At 42.4% G+C, this 27,294-nt stretch overlaps 1 protein-coding gene across 5 annotated transcripts in view; it reads right to left on the bottom strand.

Annotated features, from left to right (window-relative positions):
- The window catches only part of WDR5 (WD repeat domain 5), an 81,971-nt gene that overhangs the window by 6,188 nt on the left and 48,489 nt on the right, over positions 1 to 27,294 (bottom strand). For all 5 annotated transcript variants that reach the window (XM_073599588.1, XM_073599590.1, XM_073599589.1 and 2 more), the window contains 6 exons: positions 26,827 to 26,910; positions 24,662 to 24,717; positions 22,364 to 22,410; positions 22,178 to 22,253; positions 14,892 to 14,925; positions 253 to 327 (listed from right to left, as the gene is read on the bottom strand). In XM_073599588.1, the coding sequence (XP_073455689.1) occupies positions 253 to 327; positions 14,892 to 14,925; positions 22,178 to 22,253; positions 22,364 to 22,410; positions 24,662 to 24,717; positions 26,827 to 26,910 (372 nt within the window). The remainder of the gene's footprint in view (positions 1 to 252; positions 328 to 14,891; positions 14,926 to 22,177; positions 22,254 to 22,363; positions 22,411 to 24,661; positions 24,718 to 26,826; positions 26,911 to 27,294) is intronic.

The raw sequence follows: 27,294 nt of genomic DNA, 5'->3' as shown, positions 1-27,294 counted from the left end.
ACCCTCGCACCTCAACCCTGTGCTCACTGCAGCTGCAGGGGGTGGATAGGGGAGCCACGCTGTGTATCTATAGATGCACAAAGCTTAGCTCAAGCCCACATGAGTGCAAGCAACTTGCTATGGGGACATTCCCAAGTACTCTACTACTGATTTTTTTTATCCCCTATTCCGTCAACTTATCACATCTAGCAGCATACAATAGGCATTATACCAAGGCCATTAAAATAGTAAAATCCTCTGAACACTACATACCTTGCCGCCTGTGACAGAGAAATTGGCAAATATGCAATACTTCTCATTCTTGTGACATGTGTAGGTTTTCAGGCACTGCAAGAGGTAAAACATTTTTGAAAAATCTTAGACGAGTATATGCAGACAAAATGTTAAATATATTTAAATTTTCAAATTGAACCTGGCCTGGGCTAAATTAACAGTGCTGCTCGTCACAGGACAGAAAAATTAACTGAAAGAACCACCTAAAAATAGTGGACCGAGAAGTAAACAGGGAAGCAGAGACCCAAGGCCTCACCACCACCATGTCCTAGTGATGAAACAGGAAAGGTTATCTGCAGGAGTCTCTGTGAGCAAAGTAATGGCATCCTTGCAAGTAAAGGACAAGAGAATTTTTTGAGGCTCAGAGTAGTCTAAAATAGACAACACCAACTTAAAATCCCATGGAGACAAAGGGGGCCACATAGGCACAACAATCCTCATGAGACCCTCCAAAAGACTTTTTTATAACAAGGGATGAGACGCAATTAGACTCTGAAACAAAAACGGTCAACGTTTAAATCTGCCCCTTGATGGTACTTAAGGCCAGAGAAATCCCTACAAAGCAGGAAAAATTTAACAAATAATTCTGCGCTGCCTAAAAAAAAAAAAAAAAAAAAAAAAAAAAAACCAGCTAACACAGCAAATTAGATAAGTGCAATAAGAATGGATACCAAAAGTGTAGAGCTTATATGTGAAGCAAAATACAACAATAAAATTGGAACAAATGGGAAATAAACCCCAATAATCACTGATGAGAAAACAAAAATAAAAATGCAAATAACCCCAGTGACTGGTGATAAGTGTCCGAAAAGAAGTCCAAGTGAACAAAGTTTGAAAAAAATTAATAAAACAGTATGTTTTGGTCAAAATATAGTTCTAAATTCCATATAAATGAATACAAAAACTTCATGTGAAAATCATAACAGTGAAGGGTTGGTAACCAGATGATCGTGGATATAGCAGATGAATTCAATGTGGGGAGAACAAAAAGGGCCACATAGCGTAATTCCATAAAATAGTACAATAAATTTAATGAAGTTGGAAAACTTACATTAGGCAGATAAAAACAGCGCTTTTCAAAAAACAAATGGCGGCAGTGGAGTCCTTCCCGATGCGTTTCGTCTCCATAGACATCGTCTGGGGGATCCTAGAAAAGCATATATCATCTGGATCCCCCAGACGAAGTCTATGGAGATGAAACGCGCCGGTAAGGACTCCACTGCCGCCATTTATTTTATGTAAAGCGCTGTTTATATCTGCCTAATGTAAGTTTCCCAACTTAATTAAATTTATTGTACTATTTTACGGAATTACGCTAATGTGGCCCTTTTTGTTCTGCCTACATTGAATTCATCTGCTATATCCACGATTATCTGGTTACCAACCCTACGAGAAACATCATTACTACCACCTATCTTGAGGACAGCTGTGAGTTCCTGTTGGAGCCTTTTGAGGATCCCAGTGTCCAGTTCCATTGGTTTTTCAAACAACACAAGCCTGTTCGACCCACAGAACATATGTTCTTGTGTCCAAATGTTCTGGTAAGCCTCCCTAAAGTTCGGTGGTGGCACTTTCCACTTCAAGTTCACATCGTGTTCACTGTTATGATTTGCACATGAAGTTCTTGTATTCATTTATATGGGATTTAGAACTATATTTTGACCAAAACATACTGTTTTATTTTTTATTTATTAATTTTTTCAAACTTTGTTCACTTGGACTTCTTTTCGGACACTTATCACCAGTCACTGGGTTTATCTGCATTTGTATTTTTACTTGCTCATCAGTGATTATTGGGGTTTATTTCCCATTTGTTCCAATTTTATTGTTGTATTTTGCTTCACATATAAGCGCTACACTTTTGGTATCCAGAGAAATCCCTACACCAGCCTGTCAGCATTGGGTAAACATCAACAGCCCTTGGATTTGCCCATGCATCTGATTCCCAAGGCCAGGTCGGCTCTGAAATGTTGGAGTTTCATGTGGATGCCAGAAAATATCTGATAACTTGTGAGGTTTTGATAAAGGATGCTAGCTGTTTGGGCTGAGGAGGTGTTCTGGAGAACGTGTTTGGGGAACATGGCCGTGAAGAAAACAGAGGAAAAAAGCCAAAATGCACCCATGACAAACAAGGATGAAATTTGCAAGCTTCACACAAGGCCAAATAAGCAATTTTTATGATGGTACACCTTCCTGAAGGTTGACATTTTTGCTACCAAGAACAGTAGAATTTAAGTCTCAGAAATACCCCAACCCTCGGAACGAGGGCTTCAACAGCAGAGTAGTCAAAGTCAGTGACCATAAAGCAGGATGCAAGATCGAACCCTGTGATACCAAGTCTTGTTGATCTGAAAAAGACTACAGTCAAGAAATGTATAATGTCCGCATACCACGTCCTGCTTAGCCAAGCTCGTGTGATCTCAATCCCTGGAATCCCCTCCACATTTATCCTGCAACAGGTGAAGAAGCTGAAATGTAGGAAAGGCATGCATCAGGGAGAACTGATCCAGAGAGAATAACCAGGGCATCCATTGCAAAAACCCAAGAATCCCTAGTCAGGGCCACAAACCTGGCCAGTTTGTTGCTGATCTGCATGCCAAGAGATCCACATCCGGTGCACCCCATCCGCAGATGAATCACTGCAAAAATAGCTCAGGGTGAAGGGCTCACTTGGCAAATTCAGATGTTGACAGCTGAGAAAGTCCAGTTTTCCCATACTGGAGACATGCACAGCAGAATCTCAGAACATGAAGTTCCGCCCAGTACAAGATCAGGTCCACTTCCACTTGAGCAGCACAACAAAGTCTACCTACTTGATGGTTGATGTTTGCCACAGCCATGGCATTGTCCAACTACACCCCAATGGGAAGTCCCTGAAGGGAGGCAAACCAATGCTGAAAGGCAGCTTAAAATCGCCCAAACTTCCAGGATGTTGATCAGCAACCTCTGTTCCTCTTACAACAGTGTTCGCCAAATGGGTTCTCCAAAACACCTCCCCAGTCCAAAAAGCTGGCATCCCTCATTAAAACCTCACAAATTATCAGAAGGAAAGAAAGATTTTCTGGCATCCACATGGAAATACACTATGGCCTTGGGAATCAGATGCATGGGCAAATCCAAGGACTGTTGAGGTTTGCCCCATGTTGACAGGATATTAAGTTTACTCCCTGGAGTAAAGCTTGATGATATGAAACCACATCAAAAAGACAGCTACCATCTTCCTTAGTACCCTCATGCAGACATGAATCGAGAGGCACTCCAGGTGACCTCAGAGACTCCACCTGAGCGCATAGGGAAATACTTCTCCTGCAGAAGCAACATCTTCGCCTGTGTACAGCGACTAAAACCCAAATACTCCAATGTTGCTTTGGAACCAAGGCCAACCTCTGAAGGTTCAGAACCATTCCAGGACCGCACCCATCTGATGGACATGTAATGCCAAGGCAAAACCTTAAAAAACAGTCTGGGAGCCTTGGAAGAACGAACAGCTACACTACAAATATGCTTTTGTGCTCTACCTGTAAAATTCAGCCTGCACTACAATTCAGCCTGCACTGCCCCAATTCATAGGAATACTGTTCGGAAAAGACTGCCATTGAAGAGGCATTCATCAGTTCACGTGGCAGGGCCAGAAAGCCCAATCTTCACCCCTCACGGCTGGCACAACCCACAGGGACTTTCAAAACTCTACTACAGCGGATGACTCCCCTGAACGATCTGATACATAGTACCTTGGAGATCACTGCCTGCAGGATCCAGCACCAACAGGCAACCTTACAGAGTTGCTGGAGTTACTCCAGCGAGGGAGTAGAGAATAGGTCAGAAAATAGAGGACTAAGCACATGAGGGAAAAATTTAAAGTGTAAGTTCACCTGTACAGAAAAATCTGTAAAGTGAACTTACACACAGGACCCCCCTGATGGGTGAAGTTTGAGCCTTGCAAGTAACATTTACTTTAAAGCTGAACTTCAGGGATGATATAATTTTAATACTAACATTGGGTTAGCTTGGCACAATATAAGTATTCATATGCGATATGGATTGGCCTCTGTGAAAAACAAAATCACTTTATTAGTCCAAACTCCTACAAATGACAGTTGCAGTCTTCCACGTGCTGAGCTTGAGTTCTCCAACTAGGCAAGGTGGATATTGTGACTTTACTTGCCCTTCTCTCCACCACGTTAAATCAGAGAACACTGATTGAGGGAAGAAAATGCAAGGTTCTCTCTGAAAAGTGGCAGAGCGAGCAAGTGACCCCCTGTGGTTACTGTGAAGAACGGCAGCCACTTGGCACAGCGCTCAAAGAACACGTTCATCAATGTAATAGCTTGGGCTACAACAGAGATATATAGCTTCCACATAGAGGCGATCAGGTATCACAAATGCATACTTACATTGCGCCAAGCAGGCCCAATGAAAGTAAACAAAATAGATCATACCCCAAGAAAAACTGGAGGTGCCACATACAGTTTGGACTTGGGATCCAATGGACTCCACAGGGAAAGCAATAAGCTTGAAGACACCTTGTACTTTTGTTAGCCTAGAGTTATACTAAAGCTTTTTTTCCTTCTATTCAAACAATTCCAGTTTTACACATTAGTAGAAATGTAGTAAAACTGGGGAAGACGGAATCTGATGGTCAAACAGCTGCTCCAATAAGCTTCTGTTATCACAGCTTTACTGAAAACCTGAAGATGCAGATGCTCCAGATACCGTTTACTGCAGTGCTGAAAAATTCCCCCAATGTATATTGTCTGGTTCTTTATTTATATTTTTCTTTACATGACTGGTCCCACAGCTGTTATCCCCACTCATGTTTATGGGTCTCTCTCTTAGGCTTCATGTACACGTGGATGCTATTTACTGTGGCCGCAGGAAAACATGGCAAGATTGTACCGCGATTTTGCATTTTCCCGTGACCGGCGGTCAAACCGTTGAACCTCATCCAACCACGGCAGCTCCTAAACACAGATAAAAGCCTATCTGCACATTTACACAAAGGATTTTAGGGAGTCGGGCTTAGGAGCTTCACGAAAAAAAAAAAAAAAAAAAAAGAAAGCCAAAAAAGCTGGGTACACAAGGATTGAAAATTGTCTGGTTCTGCAGTGACCGGCTGAATTCCAATCTGTGTGAAGCCCTCCCTGTTCAAAGCCTATTGTGTTGTGAATGCATAAAGGTAAAAAAGGTTAGCCTTTACTACAATCACCTTTTAGGCTCAGACAGGACCACTGTGTCGGACAAAGAGCTGACTTGTCCACCTTTAGAATCCAGAGAGAAGAAAAGGGCGCTCTGGTGGAGGTAGGTAGCTGGTCAGAGGGATGATATTGATGAGATGGCACTTCTGGCAGCACTTTGGTTAGAGGAGAAGCAACTCTGAAGATATAAAAAAGGAAAAGAAAGGCGCCTCTAAGTGCAGTATGTAAAATTTAATAAAGTGCACAAAGGGTTAAAAGCACTTACAAGATTGTTGAGTGTTAAAAGACATGATAAAATCAGGAGTCCTCATCTGTGGCATGTGTCCATCCTCAGCACGGTGGTAGAGAGCAGTGTAGAGCTGTCCAGCAGCTGTAAAGCGTTCTCATGCGTGTTGAAAAGAGGAGGCAGCAGGGAAGCATGTATTCACTGCGGGACACACAAGGCTGATGGTGTCAGTGTAGAGAAGGGGGTGGTAACGCGTTTCGGAGCATGTGCGGCTCCTTCGTCAGACCTACGCCCACACTCCTCAAGCTGGCTTATAAATGGTGAGGGGGAGGAGCAAGGGGAGGAGTGTGGGCAGATACTAAATACACAATAATAAGGGAAGTGACAGATGTATTATGAGGACAGCCAAGACGACCGTGCACTCGCAAAATGGATTATTAACGTCAGTGCTATATACAATGAAGTCCTGAAAGAATTTGAAACAGGGGTACAGGGCACAGATGTCAGTGGTTAAATTAACAATAATAAACACACAAACATAAGGTTGACATTGAATTAATATACAGGTGTGTTACATGGTCGGCCGGGTGTCTATATGAATGTGTTATAAAGGCGGCCGGGCATTTGTACACATGCAAATAGGGTCGTAAGTCTAATGTTGAGTTGACAATGAATAAATCTACAGCCGTGTTACAAGGGCGGCCAGGCGTATATACACATGTGTTACCGGGGCAGCCAGGCATCTATGTGCACGTGTTACAAAGGCAGCCGGGCGTTTGTACACATGCAAATAAGGTCGTAAGTCTAATGTTGAATTAACAATGAATAAATAATAAATAAATATTAGGGTTGTCCCGATACCACTTTTTCAGGACCGAGTACAAGTACCGATACTTTTTTTTCAAGTACTCGCCGATACCGAATACCGATACTTTTTTTTATGTCACGTGACAGTGTTTTTTTTTATTTTTTTTTTAACAGTGCTTTTTTTTTTGGGGGGGGGGGGGGGGGGTGAACGGTGTATGTGTGTGTGTTTTGTTTTGTTTTTTTTAATTTACAATTTTTATTTTTTACAATAATTTTTTTTTTATTCTTTATTGCAATATGTGTTTTTTTTGTTTTTGTTTTTAATCAGCCCTGTTGGGGGGCTTTGGTGAGATATCAGGGGTCTTAACAGACCTCTGATATCTCCCCCTTGAGACAGAGAAAGAGACAGAGGATAGAGATTCCCCAGTCCCTTTCTCTGCAGCCTCAGCTGCACTGAGAATGAATGGAGAGAAGACAGCGGCTCCTCTCCATTCATAAACTGACACATAGTAATTTACAAGAGATTACAATGTTTCAGTTATGTGAATGGACAGAGTCAGCTGACTCTCTATTCACAAAGGAAGGAGGAGGAGGACGGCGGAACGGAGGGGGAGAACGGAGGGGGACAGAGAAGGAGGGGGGAACGGAGGGGACAGCGGAGAGGCACAGAGAAGGAAAGAGGAACGGAGGGGGACAGCGGAGAGGCACAGAGGAGGAAAGAGGAACGGAGGGGACAGCGGAGGGGGACAGAAAAGGAGAGAAGAACAGAGGGGGACAGCGGAGAGGCACAGAGGAAAGGAGGGGGCATGGAGGATAATGCAGTGACAGTCAGCGGTGAGCGATCACCGCTGTGTCACTAAAGCAGCTGAAAGCCGCTGGGGGAGAAGCTTGTATCTCCCCCACGCGCCGATCACTGCTGACTTTTAGGTATCGGGGAAGCATCGGGAGCATTTGCCCCAGTACAAGAACTTGGGCAAATGCTCGGTATCGGGACAACCCTAATAAATATGTAGCCATGTTACAAGGGCAGCTGGGGAGCTATACACCTGTGTTACAGGGGCGGCCAGGCATCTGTTGTAAGGGGATTAAAAAAAAAAAAACTACAGAAGGATAATAGGAGGTGGTGGATACTTATACAAATAGTGCAGATTATGCCTGTAGCAATACTCTGACGATAATAGATAATAATAGATAATAATAGACTGTAAATAAGTATGCGAGTGTGTTACAGGGGCGGCCGGGCATTTACACACCCGCAAATAAGGTCACAAATCTACTATAAGGAATTAACTTATAGGAATAGGTAATAAGATGTAATGGATGCTCTACAAATAGTATTTGATTGTGACAGATGGCAGATATGTACATGTATAACAGGCAAACACCATGACGTATGGATATGATAATAAGCAGGGATGAATGATAAATGAACCATAATATTACAGTCTGTATGTTAAATGTGGTATCATCTAGAGCAGCGGTTCTCAACCTGGGGGTCGATTGCCCATTCTCCAGGGGGTCGCGAATGCTGGCCGAGACAGACCCGAAGTTACTGCCTGAGTCCGTCCGTCTCGGCCAGCGAGATGTCACTTCCTGGAGAGGAGGGACTACACGGAAGTGACGTTCCGTCGCCGCCATCTTGGTACTCTCGTCCGCAGTAAGGCTTAGACTTAGAAGTCGGCAAGCGGACATCTTTGTACACCCACCGAAATCCGCTTGCTGCGGACGAGTGTACCAAGAGGGAGGCAACGAAACTTGCTGAAGAAGAAGAACACCTGTGACTTCTGGTAAGTCAGACACACAGGAAAAGCTGACAAGACAACATTTTTTTTATTATGGAGATATATATCTATATATATATAGATATCTCTCTCTCTCTCTCTCTCTCTCTCTCTATATCTATATCTATATATTGATGGGCACAGTGGCTGCATTTGATGGCACAGTTGCAGCGTTTTAATGGGGGTTTTTTTCTGATTGTTTCAGTTTGTTTGCGCCCCCACCACTGATTTATATATAAACGTTGCGGTTGATTCCTCAAAAGTGGTTATTCCGTGCCAGTGCTAGATACACAAAGTGTATAGCTTCCAAACATGTATCTAGCACTGGCACGGAATAACTACTTTTGAGGAACCAACTGGGACGTATATATATATATATATATATATATATATATATATATATATATATATATATATATATATATATATATAACGTATATATATAAGAACACCTGTGACTTCTGGTAAGTCAGACACACAGGAAAAGCTGACAAGACAAAATTTTTTTTATTATGGAGATATATATATATATATCTCCATAATAAAAAAAATTTTGTCTTGTCAGCTTTTCCTGTGTGTCTGACTTACCAGAAGTCACAGGTGTATATATATATATATATATATATATATATATATATATATATATATATATATATATATATATATATATATATATATATATATATACACACGTCCCAGTTGGTTCCTCAAAAGTAGTTATTCCGTGCCAGTGCTAGATACATGTTTGGAAGCTATACACTTTGTGTATCTAGCACTGGCACGGAATAACCACTTTTGAGGAATCAACCGCAACGTTTATATATAAATCAGTGGTGGGGGCGCAAACAAACTGAAACAATCAGAAAAAAACCCCCATTAAAACGCTGCAACTGTGCCATCAAATGCAGCCACTGTGCCCATCAATTGTCGCCACTGTGCCAGCAAACGCCGCCACTGTGCCATCAAATGCAGCCATTGTGCCCATCAATTGTCGCCACTGTGCCAGCAAACGCCGCCACTGTGCCATCAAATGCAGCCACTGTGCCCATCAATTGTCGCCACTGTGCCAGCAAACGCTTCCACTGTGCCATCAAACGCAGGAACTGTGCCCTTTAATTGTTGCCACTGTGCCAAACGCAGCCACTGTGCCCATTAATTGTCGCCACTGTGCCAGCAAACGTCGCCACTGTGCCCAACAATTGTCGCCACTGTGCCAGCAAATGCCGCCACTGTGCCATCAAACGCAGCCACTGTGCCCTTTAATTGTTGCCACTGTGCCAAGGGCAGCCACTGTGCCCATCAATTGTTGCCACTGTGCCAGCAAACGTTGCCACTGTGCCAGCAAACGTTGCCACTGTGCCATCAAACGCAGCTACTGTGCCATCAAATGCAGCCACTGACCCCTTTAATTGTTGCCACTGTGCCAAACGCAGCCACTGTGCCCATAAATTGTCGCCATGGTGCCAGCAAACGTTGCCACCTGTGCCATCAAACGCAGCCACTGTGCCCTTTAATTGTTACCACTGTGCCAAACGCAGCCACTGTGCCAGCAAACGTCCCACTGTGCAGCCACTGTGCCCATCAATTGTTGCCACTGTGCCAGCAAACGCCGCCACTGTGCCAGCAAACGCGACCAGCAAAAATAATTTTACTGTTAGGGGTCCCCACAACTTGGGAAATTTTATCAAGGGGTCACGGCACTAGGAAGGTTGAGAACCACTGATCTAGAGTAAGGTGCTAATTTCCAATTCTTCATTGCTACCTCCAGGCGAAAGTACGTCAAGAGCGTATATCCAATAAGTCTCCCGTTGGCAGAGACGTTTAAATCTCTCTGCCGCAGGGAGAGTGGCTGGTATGGATTCGATGATCCATACTTTTAGGCCTACGGTAGATTTACCGATGATATTGAATCTTTTGTTTCCCATTGTAATGATAACAACATGGGCCTATCCTTTACATCTGTTCACGATAAAACACATCTAGCATTCTTAGACCTTGATCTATTTCATGATACTGGTCGCATCCATGCAAAAAATTATTGCAAACCCACTGCTGGGAATTCCTATCTGCACTACAATAGTTGCCATCACCCTCGTTGGTTAAAAAATATTCCAAAAAGTCAATTCTGCCGTCTCAGACATAATTGCACCATGCAGTCAGACTATCAGACACAAAGCATAAATCTCAAACAAAAATTTATTGAAAAAGGCTACCCTCCTTCACTCATCGAACAAGCCTACACCACATACGTCAATCCTGATACTCATACCCATAAAATGAATTCATCAAAGGACATTCGGTTCACGACTCAATTTCATAACAAATACAAAAATATGGAACACATAGTTCATAAACATTGGCCAATACTACTGCAGGATCCCCATCTCAAAGACAGTATACCAAATAAACCTAAATTTTCATATAGGAATACACCTAACATTAAGGGAAAGATTGCCCCGAGCAAACTCAAAAAGAAAACAAATACGTCATCTTCACTCCAACTCTTTTTTATGATTGGGATGTATCAATGCCGCAAACCCCTTTGCCTTACATGCAGTTTTGTACAACATGGTCAAAAAACATTCACGATTAAAAATAAAACCTACAAAATTTCAGAATTCTACACCTGTTCTACAGACCATGTAGTATACTGCCTGACCTGCCCCTGCGGCCTCCACTATGTAGGTCGAACTAAACGCCCCCTATGCCAGCGTTTTGGAGAGCACCGCCGATTCATCGAGGCCGGTAAAGACCATCATAGCGTCCCATGACATTTCACCCAACATCACCCTAAATCTACCGTAGGCCTAAAAGTATGGATCATCGAATCCATACCAGCCACTCTCCCTGCGGCAGAGAGATTTAAACGTCTCTGCCAACGGGAGACTTATTGGATATACGCTCTTGACGTACTTTCGCCTGGAGGTAGCAATGAAGAATTGGAAATTAGCAACTTACTCTAGATGATACCACATTTAACATACAGACTGTAATATTATGGTTCATTTATCATTCATCCCTGCTTATTATCATATCCATACGTCATGGTGTTTGCCGGTTATACATGTACATATCTGCCATCTGTCACAATCAAATACTATTTGTAGAGCATCCATTACATCTTATTACCTATTCCTATAAGTTAATTCCTTATAGTAGATTTGTGACCTTATTTGCGGGTGTGTAAATGCCCGGCCGCCCCTGTAACACACTCGCATACTTATTTACAGTCTATTATTATCTATTATCGTCAGAGTATTGCTACAGGCATAATCTGCACTATTTGTATAAGTATCCAACACCTCCTATTATCCTTCTGTAGTTTTTTTTTTTTTTTAATCCCCTTACAACAGATGCCTGGCCGCCCCTGTAACACAGGTGTATAGCTCCCCAGCTGCCCTTGTAACATGGCTACATATTTATTTATTCATTGTTAATTCAACATTAGACTTACGACCTTATTTGCATGTGTACAAACGCCCGGCTGCCTTTGTAACACGTGCACATAGATGCCTGGCTGCCCCGGTAACACATGTGTATATACGCCTGGCCGCCCTTGTAACACGGCTGTAGATTTATTCATTGTCAACTCAACATTAGACTTACAACCCTATTTGCATGTGTACAAATGCCCGGCCGCCTTTATAACACATTCATATAGACACCCGGCCGACCATGTAACACACCTGTATATTAATTCAATGTCAACCTTATGTTTGTGTATTTATTTATTATTGTTAATTTAACCACTGACATCTGTGCCCTGTACCCGTTTCAAATTCCTTCAGGACTTCATTGTATATAGCACTGATGTTAATAATCCATTTTGCGAGTGCACGGTCGTCTTGGCTGTCCTCATAATACATCTGTCACTTCCCTTATTGTGTATTTAGTATCTGCCCACACTCCTCCCCTTGCTCCTCCCCCTCACCATTTATAAGCCAGCTTGAGGAGTGTGGGCGTAGGTCTGACGAAGGAGCCGCACATGCTCCGAAACGCGTTACCACCCCCTTCTCTACACTGACACCATCAGCCTTGTGTGTCCCGCAGTGAATACAGGCTTCCCTGCTGCCTCCTCTTTTCAACACGCATGAGAACGCTTTACAGCTGCTGGACGACTCTACACTGCTCTCTACCACCGTGCTGAGGATGGACACATGCCACAGATGAGGACTCCTGATTTTATCATGTCTTTTAACACTCAACAATCTTGTAAGTGCTTTTAACCCTTTGTGCACTCTATTAAATTTTACATACTGCACTTAGGAGGCGCCTTTCTTTTCCTTTTTTACACCTTTAGAATCCAACCTAGGCGTTGTAAAACCTGTACGGTTCTTGACACGTTTTGCACCAGTATGGGGCGAGAGCAATCTCTTAGGAGAAGATCGTCCAAATATCCTACTACGGAGACCCTCTGAGACCTTAGGGAAGCCAACACTGGGGCCAGAATCTTTGTGAAAATCCTGGGGGCCGTGGCCACCAAACTGAATGGTAGTGCCACGAATTGGAAATGACTGCCCTCTACTGCAAAGCGTAGGAACCTTTGATGAGAGAAAACTGATCCCAATTTTTGGGAATGGGAGGCTGAAATTGGCTCTTCAGAGCCGGAGTCCTCAGCCAAGGATTCTTCAGCCTCTCCTTCCTCCCGGTCTTTTATGACCATCTCTTCCAAATCCTCTGCCCACTCTGGTTCCAGATCACCTGGACCCATCTGGCTATAAGAGTCCTGGTGCTCTAGTGACTCTCCACTTGGTCCAGGCTCAGGGGAGGGAGATCTATTACGCTTCCTCCCCCCCCGTGTTACAGAGGCAATCATGCCCGCTATTTTGCCATCAAGGCCCGCTAAGGCAGATGCCAAATCATCCTTTGTAACATAAGCCGAGGCAGGTATATTGGTAGTGGCCACTATGCCTGACAACTGCAATGGCTCAGCCAGGCCAGATGCCGCAGGTCTTTTAGGAGAAACTGAGGCTGCATCAGCATGGGGTAGGTCTCCCGTTTTTAAAGGAGGTACTCTTGCCCCTGTGCTTGCCTTGTTCTCTATACCTCGTTTTCTGGAAGACATTGCTTACAGACGAGGAAAAAAAAAAAAAGAGTACTCCCCACAACTATCACCTTCAAGGACCGGGTCCCCCATTTCTTGGGGTCCACACCCCTGGACCTGTAAAGCACCCTTTCTGGTTTACCTTGGGCAAGTTTGACCAGGAATACCAACTTAACAAGGGTCCAGCGCCTATATAGGACACATTACAAGTAAAACCTCGTTCTTGAACCGAGGCTCGGGTACCATCCACTTTAGCTTTTGTTATACCATCCAAATGGATCCGATTATAACGTCCTCACTGGGACATCTTTGAAGAATTTTGAAAGGCTTCAACAGCCATGACCATCACCTTCAAGACACTGGCGAAAAAACTGAGGTACTTCCGGTATAGGAGGGGTTATATGGGAGGAACCGTCTTACTATTGGTTGCCAGTGTCCAATCACCTAAAGGTAAGCGTATAACCCACATAGTCATTATTATGGTGCTCTGTGTCCCGTGATGTACGATAAAGAAAATATACAGCAGTCACAATCCTAACTTTTTACTTTTAAATTCAAGCAAAAAACGTGTGCCAGGGCCATCTTGCTCTGTAACTAAATCACAGTTGCTGTAAACTCCTCATGTCAAGCCTAATATACAGAACTTATAATCAAGTTTCAACATTAACCTTTCCAAAAACAGGATATCATTTACTGTATTTCTTCATACTTTCTAACTATACATGTCTCTGATCAGAAAGACATTCCCAACCATAAGCTCAAGTTTACTAGTGTTCTGGAAACAAGTTAGGTGAATAGCACAGAATTACTATTACATCAACAAAACACTGCCAAGGGGCCCTTATGAAAGCCCAGTTTAGAGGAAAATAAAACCAACAAGCAAAATTGTATGACTTTAGCAAAGATGCTATTTATCCTGGAAAGCATCAGAAGATAACTACTTGATTTTAAATATTACTGTAGTCTTTTAAACGGCATAGGAGAATATGACCTCAAACATCTTACATCTATAAAGACTAGAACCAAGACATAAAAATGAGTTTTTCTGAAATATACAGGCCATCTATGAGCAGCATTTACCTGCCCAAAAGGCTGCTTATCAAGCATATAGTACTATTAAAAGCTTTAAATCACAAACAGGTCCTCTGAACAATGTATACTGTTACAGCCGGCTGCAGAGTGGAAGTAAACACGAGTCATAAGAAGGTTTTGCACATATAAACAAGCTCTCTAACCATGTACAGTACGCTGCCACAGCAGACGGTAGACAAATTACTGGTTAATAACAGCAGACCTGATGAGAAAGGTTGTAATTAGTACTGGGTCACAGGGCCCCCAAGGAATTGATGCACATAATTTCTACATGCTAATCAAAGTCGTCCTGGGGAACACACGATTATCAGAAAAGGGCACAATAACAGCCTCTATTTATCCGCCAGGCTGAGGGCTGCTCCCGACGGCAGGGAATATCATCTAGATATTGAATTACCAATACAACAGATGGTATTGATACAACAGGGCTTGAGACACAACTAAACACAATCTGACATCTTTTTGACACCTACCTTCCCTTTGCTGTAGTCCCATAACTTAAGCGTGCTTTGGGGGAAAAAAAAAAAAAAAAAAAAGTGTCATGATAATTTTAAAAGTGTCAAAGTAAATAAGCTTTGAAATGACAGACAATTTAACAAACCAAAAATATACCACGTAAAGTAAGCTCTAAAAAAACAACTTTCATTCTAATAACACATCAGTAAAATCTGTCATACATAAATATTAACATGATAAAGAGTAAAAGAGATAAAAGACATTTTGTCACAGCTCGTTCGACTTTACCACCAAAGCTACAGAGGTTCACAATATAGGGTTGAATGTCAAAAGGGGAAAAACTATTGTTAAAATGGAAACATAAGGGGGGTTGGGCGTGCCCGACTTAAAGTACGTGAGCAGCTTCCTCTCTGCTCTGTGACCGCTATGAGATCCCGTTCAGCCTTTCATCTTTTTTGCTGCTCACCTGGCCCTACTCGGTGCTTGGGACTTTCGTGATCAAGGTAGCGATGGTGAAGATTGGGAAAGTCTTGTCAGACACGCTAAGATCGCTTGGCCAGCTTAGTTCAAGCGGCCAGCCAAGATGCCACTCAGAAAACTCAGGCCTCATCCTTCGGTAGGGGAAGTCAATCCCACTTGGGCTGATGGAGGTAGGGACTGGTCGACTCTTCCTTATCTGACCAGGATTTGCCATCTACCGACATGAAGGATCAGGTACAAAAAACGACCCCGACACAGATCAAGGTCGCCATTAAGCAATGCCATGTCTCACTCTCTACACAGATTAAAACACTCAGGAGTGGACTTATTTATGGCTAAGGATGATGTCCACAAGATCCACCATCAGGTTTCTAATGCTGAGCAACACATTAGCACAGTGGAAGATTTAACCCCTCTTATGGTCACAGTACGTGATGAGGTTGCGGACCATAAATCCCAGGCTGCCAATTACGCAATCTAGAAGACTTGCTTCGCCGGAATAATCTCCGCTTTACTGAGGGATTGGAAGGGAAGCACCCAGAGGACTTTCTTCTCAACCGGCTGAAGCAGGCCTTTGGAGCCAACAGTTTCTCAACCCTCTTAGCCATTGAAAGGGCTCTTGGAGTGCCCCTGCAGGCTCAGCCAGGTAGCCATCCTAGACCCCTGCTAGCAAGATTTCTTGATTTCAAAGACAAGTAAATTATCCTGCAATGTGCTAGGAATATGTACAAATTGATTTTCTTTAACACTGCTATCACAAGGTTTTCAGATTTCTTGGCCGCTACAGAGAAACGGAGGGCTGCTTTTCAAAGTGTCAAGAAACTTCTGTGAGAACGTAATATTCCATATAGTACGTTGTATCCTGCAGTCTTCAGGTCCTGAATAAAGGCAAGGTACAGTTCTTCGCTACTCCAATGGAGACAGACTAGTGGCTGGAATCCCTGAGTGTGTGCTCGACAGTGCCTCACCCCTTTCCGCTTTCAGCTGAAAGCTTGGGCCCTCCTTTCCACTGGTGCCTTGGGCCTGGCTTTGTGCACTGGTGCGCCGTCATGTTGGAAAAGGAAGGGGCCCGTCCTCAAACTGTTCCTGCAACATTGGGAGCATGAAATTGTCCAAAATATCTTGGTATGCCGACGCCTTAAGAGTTCCCTGAAGACATGGATGAGCGAGTTTGGGGTGGAAGAACTTGACTGGCCTGCACAGTCCTGAGCTCAACCAGATAGAGCACCTTAGGGATAAATTAGAGCAGGGACTGTGAGCCAGGCCTTCTCGTCCAACATCCGTGCCTGACCTCATAAATGCACTTCTGGAAAAATGGTCAAACATTCCCAAAGACACACTCCCCAACCTTGTGGACAGCCTTCTCAAAAGCTGCCCGTTGGGTATAGGCTTTGGAAGTTAAGTCCTATGTGGTTAAAGGAGGAATTCTTTGAAACGCAAACAGCTTCCGATAACCTCATCTATTAGATGGAAAACGCTAGTGAGGTCCCAATAGGCGTTTTATTGGTGCGTCTTTGGTGCTATGCTTCTGGGCGCTATCTCTGGGGTTAACAACTTAGATCTCTTTTTTTTTTAAACAACTCATATCTGACAGGGCCTGGAGGGTGCAGACATCTGAAAGGGTGGTAACTGATCCTCATTTCAAAACCTGGAAATATATTCATCAACATGATCTACTGGCAGAAAAACCTAAAAGCTCTTCTATCAGAACCAACATGTCTTTGAATTTGGGGACAAGAACAATAAAAACCTAGCATATTTAGCGAGGGCAGAGTGTGTCTTGGTCTCTATTCCCGGTATTTATGACGACTCCCATGTTTTGTGCACACCTGCTGATGAGGTTGCTCAAGCCTTTGTAGCCTTCTATTCTCATCTGTATTCCTCAGGGGATACCTATGAGTGGGAGGACGTGCAATCTTATTTGGCACAGGTGCAGCTTCAAATTGGATTTACAGTGGGGACAGAAAGTATTCAGACCCCCTTAAATTTTGCACGCTTTGTTATATTGCAGTCATTTGCTAAAATCATTTAAGTTCATTTTTTTTCCTCATTAATTTACACGCAGCACCCCAGATTGACAGAACAAAACAGAATTGTTGACATTTTTGCAGATTTATTAAAAAAGAAAAATGGAAATATCACATGGTCCTAAGTATTCAGACCCTTAGCTCAGTATTTAGTAGAAGCACCCTTTTGATCTAATACAGCCATGAGTCTTTTTGGGAAAGATGCAACAAGCTTTTCACACCTGGATTTGGGGATCCTCTGCCATTCCTCCTTGCAGATCCTCTCCAGTTCTGTCAGGTTGGATGGTAAACCTTGGTGGACAGCCATTTTTAAGTCTCTCCAGAGATGCTTAATTGGGTTTAAGTCAGGGCTCTGGCTGGGCCATTCAAGAACAGTCACGGAGTTGTTGTGAAGCCACTCCTTCGTTATTTTAGCTGTGTGCTTAGGGTCATTGTCTTGTTGGAAGGTAAACCTTGGGCCCAGTCTCAGCTCCTGAGCACTCTGGAGAAGGTTCTATCTTGGTCTCATCAGACCAGAGAATCTTATTTTTCACCATCTTGGAGTCCTTCAGGTGTTTTTTAGCAGACTCCATGCGGGCTTTCATGCGTCTTGCACTGAGGAGAGGCTTCAGTCAGGCCACTGTGCCATAAAGCCCCGACTGTTGGAGGGCTGCAGTGATGGTTGACTTTTTACAACTTTCTCCCATATCCAGACTGCATCTCTGGAGCTCAGCCACAGTGATCTTTGGGTTCTTCTTTACCTCTCTCACCAAGGCTCTTCTCCCCCGATAGCTCAGTTTGGCCGGACGGCCAGCTCTAGGAAGGGTTCTGGTCATCCCAAACGTCTTCCATTTAAGCATTATGGAGGCCACTGTGCTCTTGGGAACCTTAAGTGCAGCAGAAATTTTTTTGTAACCTTGGCCAGATCTGTGCCTCGCCACAATTCTGTCTCTGAGCTCTTCAGGCAGTTCCTTTGACCTCATTTGATTCTCATTTGCTCTGACATGCACTGTGAGCTGTAAGGTCTAATATAGACAGGTGTGTGGCTTTCCTAATCAAGTCCAATCAGTATAATCAAAACACAGCTGGACTCAAATGAAGGTGTAGAACCATCAAGGATGATCAGAAGAAATGGACAGCAGAGTTAAATATATGAGTGTCACAGCAAAGGGTCTGAACACTTAGGACCATGTGATATTTCAGTTTTTCTTTAATAAATCTGCAAAAATGTCAACAATTCTGTGTTTATTCGTCAATATGGGGTGCTGTGTGTACATTAATGAGGAAACAAATGAACTTAAATAATTTTAGCAAATGGCTGCAATATAACAAAGAGTAAAAAATTTAAGGGGGTCTGAATACTTTCCGCCCCCACTGTACCCATTACAAAAGAGATATGGGACACACCATACATGCTTTCCATTCCAATAAAACTGCCAGCTTAGATGGTTACCCTGTAGAAAGCTATAGCACCCACAAAGAATTCAAATGGCCCAGACACTATTGAAGGTTTTTACAGATGCTTTTGAAAAATGGAGCCTTCCTGACTCCTTACGAGAATTCTAAGCCACGCTAGGACCCTAAATACTGTGAATCATACAGACCAATTTCTTTCATTAATGTGAATGCCAAGATATTAGCCAAAATTCTTGCTATCAGATTGAACTAAGTTATAACCTATATTATTAATTCAGACCGAAGAGGGTTTATCCCTGATCCCTCTATAGCTATTAGTCTTAGAAGCTTATTTACGAATTTACACGTCTCTGGCTTCAATCCTGACACGAGAGCAGTGGTGTCCCTGGACACACAAGGCCTTTGACTATTGATTGGCCTTACCTCTTTGCGGTCCTTGAGCAGCTGGGTTTTGGAACTAAACTTATTGCTTGGGTCATACTTACGTTTTTTAGGCCGTAGCCCAGATTAGAGTGAATGCTCACATTTCTGTATCTATCAGGGCAAAAACAGCAGGGGTTGCCCCCGTTTGCCTTTGCACCTTTGGTGACCTTATTGAGGTCCAATCCCAATGTTAAGGGCTGTCGGATTAATGCTTTGGAGAACACCTCAGTTTATGCCGATATGTCATATTTAGATGATGCTGCTACTTCTTTGGACACCGTTTGAGGTTGCTTCTCATTTTAGCAAATACTCAGGGATCAAAGTAAATTGGAGTAAGTCTAATTTTTCCATTTGACCCAGGGAATGCCCTTGGCTTACCCTCCGAAATGCTCCTCCAAATAGTAACCAGGTTTAGGTACTTTGGGATCGAAGTGCAACTGTTCCTAGAGACCTAAATTCATAATAACCTTCCCCCTTCATTCATTGTAAGACAGATAATTTCTGCACTTGGTCGAATTTGCCTGCCTTTGAACTTATTAGGCAGAGAACATTTAAAATGATCTACATACCTAGATTTTTATATAAGTTTGTGACATGTGTCCAAGAAGGTGCTGACAAATTAATGAGTTGCTATCCTTTATTCTGTAAGGGCGCCACAACCCCCTTGTATAGCTCTAGATACTCTACAATTATCCATTTGGGGAGGTGGGCTAGCACTTCTCAATCTCTAGGATTTAGCGACCCAATTCACGCATATTCACTGGTGGTTTTCCTCCCAATCTGGATAATGCCTTTGACTACTCAAGCCCCATGCAGTCCTATGAAGCACTGATTAATGTTCTTTACAGAAACTGACCTTATCCTAATGAGGAAGTGGATATTCTTCGGCTGCCCTATAAAATATTTAATATGTATAATCGTTAAGTGGGAGGTTCCACTCTACTCGCTTTTCCAAAAACTCCCCTATGGTGTAATCTGCAGTTAAAAGGATATGTATAACATTCCAGATAGAAGCCGCTGGGTGCAATTTGGCATCAAATATGCTCATCAATTATTTCAGAAGCAAGTATACAAATCATTTCTGCAGCAGGAATGTGGTGTTCCCAACCATTTTTTATTTACATATATTCAATGGCGACATTGGCTGGAAAGTTTAGGTTGAGTCTTGAGGTTTAGGTCGAGGTCTCCTTACAACCATCTACATTGGAGGCCCTTTTAATTCAGAAAGACCACTCTAAAATGAATTTCTAGATATTATTTTCAGCTACTTTCAGTCTCCTCTACTAGCATAGAAGGATATGCTAGACCAGCCTTTTAAAACCAGGGTGCCCAGGCCCCCTGGGGTGCCTTGAGGCTTCTTCCGGGGTGCCTTAGCAAAATGCCTAAAAGTTGATCAAAAATTGTATACAAGCCAGCAGGTGGATGAAGCCTGCCTTTTAGTTACATAAAGCCACAGGTTTTCATTAGACACCATTATGACATTCTAGACACTAGCATCCTAACAACTAATGATGTCATCAGTTGATAAGGAAGATGTCTGTTGCCTCCACAGCATCCTTGTTTGACCCTCCTGTGCACCTCTCCCTAAGCACTGGGGTCACATTATCTGACTGATGGAGAGAAATTGAGAAAGAGAAACACTGGAATACTAGTCAGTACCAGTGTGCAAAAGTGTATTTGCTTTGGAAGAAAAAAAAAATCACCTGTAATGTTGGATGTCCTACATGAGTGGATGGTGCTACATTATGTAAAATAATTAAAATAGTTTTTTACATTTTAGAATGGAGTGCCTCGAGACTGTCCATGATTTTAAAGGCTGCCTTGAGATTGTTTCTAATTTTAAGGGTGCCTTGACTGAAAAAAGGTTGAGAAACACTGTGCTAGACAATGGCGGGGGGGGGGGGGGGTGGGGGATTCCAGAGCTTGCCAAAGAGTCCTGGGAGGATATTGTGAACACTCAGCTCTCCATGGTCATCTCTGCCAGGCCAATTAATCCAATTAAAATATTGCCACAGAGTTTTATACCCCTGGCAGATTATTTAAAATGGGAAAACTGGATTCTCCAGAGTGTCCCCAGTGCCATTGTGACTTAGGGGATTTTTTTTTTTTTTTTTTTTAACATATGGTCTGGGCATGTCCACGTCAGACTTTTTTGGTTAGCCATCCTTTGCTTTGTGGAGGAAAAGCTATTGCTTCTGAATATCTGTGCTAGCTGGGTGATTTTTGCTAAGACCCGAGTAGCTTACAGAAAGCATTGCTTCACATATATATATATATATATATATATATATATATATATATATATATATATATATATTTTTTTTTAATGGAAAAAGGCATTAGTACTTAAATTGAGGACCATTCCCTTCCCACTCATTCCTTTTTAATTGATCTAATTAATGTAGCTTTGCCTGCATGTACAAGCTGACATACATTTCTAGAGGGAGTCTAAAGAAGTTTGACAAGATTTGGTCTGGATGGCTTACCTTGGTCTCTGGGGATATTAATGTGTAATTTACCATGCCATTTCTCTCAGGCATTGGGATTTTACAGGTCTGTCTCAGATGAAGGCTACATGGACGTGTCTTAAATCAAGCAGTTGCCTCTCAGGGTGGCTTCCTCCAGCCACTGTGAAAAGTTCATCAAGACCCTCTCACGCTATAATAACACACGGTTACCAGCAGCATGTTAGTAAGGTTTTTTAGTGTTTTTGCTTTTTCTTGTTTTGTATTTTAAAGCTCATGGCTGAACTTGGTACTCTATGGTCCTTCCTTATAGTTGCTCAAATATCACTATTGTGACTGTTTTCTTCAGTATCCCTTGCCTTGTGAACCTCTGTACCTGAGTCCGTAATATGCCATTTTCCTGTCATGTGATATGGTATGTTTTGGAAACTTTTTTTTTTTTTTTTAATTAAAGCTGAAAAAATAAAAAAATAAATAAAATATCACAGCTGACTGCAACACACATGTACTTACTTGTCTAAAGTGGCTGCTAGGATATATTTGCCATTTGGAGAGAATTTCACAAAAGACACTGGAGGATTATCATCATCTAGTGAAAAAAACAAAACAAAAAAACAAATACAACACACACACAAAGAAATTGAGTAATGCCACGAAAAAACCTAATTACCCCCCCACCCAAATGCCACCATTTCTTACCAATGAGTGTTTTTAAGCACTGGCCAGATGCTGTATCCCAAATTCGACTGAATACCAAGAAAAAAAAACAAATAAAATTTGAAAATAGGAGGAGAAACTGATGCAGAACATTCTTAAAAACTATTTTCCAAAACAACTTAAAGCACGTAGCAGTGGATGAATAATGTGCTGCTTACATAAATGAAGGTCTGTAGCTTGAAGCACAGGAATCTACTAGCAAATATACTGTACTTATGGTAAGATTTTAGCCAATGTGTGATTAGGCTTTAAATGGACCTTTAGAAGACCATGTTCTCATTACTTAGAACAATAGACAGGCAACATGGGGAATATGAGCATTGTGGTGTAGTATTTTACTATGTGCGAGTCCTGTTGTATTGGGCTCAATGTACTATTTTATGATTGTCTTAAAAAAAAATTTTCAGATACTGTATGCACTTTATGACTCTTTCCGGTACCTTAAGATCTCGCTCACACATGGTGCAGAGACGTCAGTTTTTTTGCACCCGTTCTGCAAGGGCACAAAAAAAAAAAATAAAAAAAAAAAAAACACAATTATGCTTTGTGCCCTGTTCACAACACTGGTATCGCGTGCAGATTTTCTTCTGCAACATATATGCAGCTTTCTGCACGGTAAAAAAAAAACACGATGACATCAACATTGGTGTGAATAGGGCATATAACTGACGCGCATGAAAACGGTCAGCGTGCATGACAACTAAACTGTAAACTGATGTGAAACTGATGTCTCTGCAAGTGAAATCTGCATGGTTTTCCCATCAGTTTTCATGCATGCATGGTGTGAATTAGCCCTAAAAAGACCCTTCCTCTTTTTCTCCTGAATCCATATAGTGAGTGACAACAGATCAAAACATAGGGATTTAAAAAAAAGGGGGGGATGTTTTTTTTTTAACCACTTAAGCCCCGGAACATTTGGCTGGCCAAAGACCAGAGCGTTTTTTGCGATTCGGCACTGCGTCGCTTTTACTGACAATTGCGGTCGATGGACGTTGCTCCCAAACAAAACTGACATCCTTTTTTTCCCCCACAAATAGAGCTTTCTTTTGGTGGTATTTGATCACCTCTGCATTTATTTTTTGCGCTATAAACAAAAAAATAGCGACAATTTAGAAAAAACGAATTTTTACTTTTTGCTATAATAAATATCCCCAAAAAATATATAAAAAAAAAAAAAAAAGTTTTTCTCAGTTTAGGCCAAAACGGATTCGTCTACATATTTTTGGTAAAAATAAATAAAAAAATATCGCAATAAGCATTTGATTGGTTTGCGCAAAAGTTATAGCGTCTACAAAATAGGGAATAGTTTTAGGGCATTTTTATTGATTTTTTTTTTTTTTACTAGTAATGGCGGCGATCAGCGATTTTTATTGTGACTGCGACATTATGGCGGACACGTTGGACAATTTTGGCGCGATTTTGGGACCATTCAGGATCAGTGCAATTAAAAATGCATAGATTACTGTGTAAATGTGACTGGCAGTGAATGGGTTAACCACTAGGTGGCGCTGTAGGGGTTAAGTGTGTCCTAGGGAGTGATTCTAACTGTGGGGGGGAGGGGTTGTGACACTACATTGATCACCGCTCCCGATTACAGGGAGCGGTGATCAGTGACAGTGCCATTAGGCAGACGGGGAGATGCTTGTTTACATTAGCATCTCCCCGTTCTTCCTCACCATGAGACGATCGTGGGTATCCCTGTGGACATCAAGTCCGCGGGACCCGCGATCACAGTCACGGAGCTCCCGATGCACGCCCGTAAGCCACCTCTTAAAGGGCAACGTAGAGGTACTTTAATCTGCCTGTACGTGCCCTTCTGCCACAGTATATCTGCGTGAGGCGGTCGGGAAGCTGTTAAAGATAATTCTCAGCATGCTCAATCAGTTTTTGTTTAAATAGCTACTTTATATCATGAGTGGGGATAAACATGTGTTTGTTCCGAGCACGTTTGGTTCCAAGAAATTTCCTGACCTGCAGATGACTAATACAAAAAAGGTGAGGGGATGTTTGTGACATCATTGACCCAATATGGTCACATGGTCATATTATGTCAGTGTCATATGGCCTTATTCAGGGTCAGTCAATGTCATATGGCCTTATTCTGCCAAGGATGTCCACAAGCATCTCCACAACTTTTGTGTACATGCAGCTGCGGGGCACGGAATGCCCTCATTTAGGATGATTGTTTGGAAGCAACAGATACCTTTCAAGTTAGGTGTCATGAGGGACAAACATAGTTCAATCATTGCTCTGGAATAGTAACAGGAAGATTGAACTTACCAGAGTCCATCATAACTACTAGACACAATAAGGGAACCGTCACGATTGAAGTGCACCTGAAAAAAAAAAAAAAAAAAAATGCAGCATATGCCGGTTCCAACTATTGTTTTGTAATCTCACCGACAGATCTACCCTGGCAGGGAATAACAACCTGTACATACAACCTCTTACCGAAATAGTGAGTGTAAACATGATTGAAATGTGTAACAGTTACAAAAGGCACACTTATCTGTTCCTTAAGTTCTGGACAAACTTTAAAACCCATTTTTAGTCCAAAAAAAAAAAAAAAAAAAAAGTCAGCCCAAAAGGAACATGACATGAAAACAATTATTCCAACATGCTCCCTGTGCTGCTGGCTCCTGCATTCATTCAAATCTTCCTCCAACAACCCCAATCTTTCAGTTAGGTGGGGTTTAATAAGGCCAATGGACTTGACAGGCGCTTATTAAGAGTGCACGACTATGCCTGTCCCTTTTGGCCTTCCTCCTCCATTCATAGAAGCTGTACTATAGCATCTATAAAAAGAAGATCAACTGAATGGAGAATGGACAGACCTTTCTTTGAGATTGTTTTTTTTTTTTTTCTTCTAAACTCAAAGCAGATCTCCACCCAAAAGTGGAAGTTCCGCTTTAAGTACTCCTCTCCTGCTACATTCGGCATGTCTTTTTTTTTTTTTTTTTGAGGGGGGGGGGGGGTGGGGGGTTACCTTAGTTTTGACAGCCTAGGTCAGTGATGGCGAACCTTGGCACCCCAGATGTTTTGGAACTACATTTCCCATGATGCTCAACTACACTACAGAGTAAATGAGCATCATTTGAAATGTAGTTCCAAAACATCTGGGGTGCCAAGGTTCGTCATCACTGGCCTAGGTGATCCAAGCAGAAGTTCTCCTGGACACATCACAGGTTCCCAGAAGACTTTCAGGACCATTAAGGAGGTGCAGCGCGGTGCCCAGGTGCCCTCAGTAGAGATGCCGGCACCTGGGAGAGAAGAGACGGTTCAGGTGCGCACATCGCTGGATCCTGGGACTGGTCTGTGTTTATTAAAAGTCAGCAGCTACAGTTTTTGTAGCTGCTGACTATTAATAAAACACAAAAAAGACTGAAACTCCTCTTTAAAGTGTTGTAAACCCAGTAATATGAAAATAGTTCACCCCCCCCCCAGTGCCCACAGCTTAGAAATCTTTTTACATTAAAATACTGCCATTATATACCTTTTTGGATGATCTGTGTACCACGGTTACATGATAAACTGCAGTTTCTCCAGTGCTGAGAGTTCAGGTAGGAGGAGATATCCACTACAGCCTGTATACACGCCCACATGTGATGTCAATATGTGACCTGGCTAACTCTGAGAACAAGTTAATGTTCTCTCCAGCTTAAGACACAACTGTGCGTGTGCAGGTTGGCTATCCTGCCTGTGTTAGCTGGGCTTCCCCAGATAGACAGTTCAGGAGGGGGAGGATCTGTGCATACAGGATAAAACCGCCTTTTTACACCATGCAGAGGATTAACCCCCTCAAGTTCCACAGTAAGTATAACAACCATGCTATGCTGTATATACAGACCGATTTTACTGTTGTAGGTTAAGTAACAGTTTAAGCCTTAGACCCCTTTCACACTGAGGCGCTTTACAGGCGCTATAGGTGCCTCTCCTGTCACTCCAATGTGAAAGCCTGAGGGTGCGATGGCAGGACGTAAAAAAAAAAAAAATCCTGCAAGCAGCTTCTTTGAGGTGCTTTAGGAGCGGTGTATACATTGCCACTAAAGCAGAAGTGTGCTGCTGGTAGAATAACCAGATGAAAAACGATTAAAAAAAAAAATGAAGTCGCTACATCTAAAAGACTGGTAAGCCGTAATATTTAACATTTTTGTTCTTGGGTGTAAACTCGCTTGATTTGATTCCCTGCACATTATCTGCCAAAAAAAAAAAAAAAAACACAATCCATCTGGGATAAAGTGTACAGCTCTCACCAAACTAAAGAATAACTTAAATAGCTTAATGCCACTAGTTTCAGCATTGTCTTGAACCCTCCAGTATGTCTGAATTCAGGACATGTAGAAGACGACTGAGAAGCATGAGCTTTCTGGATCCCTCCGAAATCCAGCTATGTGAATATATTTTTAGAAAACGGCTCATGAAAAAACATCAGCAGAACATCTTACAGCAGAGACAGGGTCAGAATGGGCAGGCAACGTCTTCAGGCACTTCCCCGTCTTGACATCCCATATTCGGACACTCTCGTCAAACTAAACAAAAACAAAAGAAAATAAATTACGCCAGACTAAAGTCTTGATTTGCATTACACCAACACGGCCCTCCCTGAGGCTCAGCAGTTACATGCAGCTCTCTGCTCCCTCTGTTGCCCTTGAAAAATGTAGCACTGCCTGCACTGTTCATTACACTTATTAGCATGAAAACAGAAAAAGGTAAAATTATAAAAACCCCACACATACTTTTAACAATGTCCACATATTCTGGAAATTTCTTGGAATATTTGGGGGGGGGGTAAAGTAAAGTTTGAAACCAATGGTGTGATGCACCACATGGGACTTTACTCTATGTGGTTGAGTTTTAGTGTGAAGTATGAAAATTTTACACTGTAAAGCGAATGCATTCAAAACATAGTCTGA

Source organism: Aquarana catesbeiana, linkage group LG09, assembly GCF_042186555.1.
Source record: "Aquarana catesbeiana isolate 2022-GZ linkage group LG09, ASM4218655v1, whole genome shotgun sequence".
Lineage (NCBI taxonomy): Eukaryota > Metazoa > Chordata > Amphibia > Anura > Ranidae > Aquarana > Aquarana catesbeiana.
This window is presented reverse-complemented; position numbering and strand designations above follow the sequence as displayed.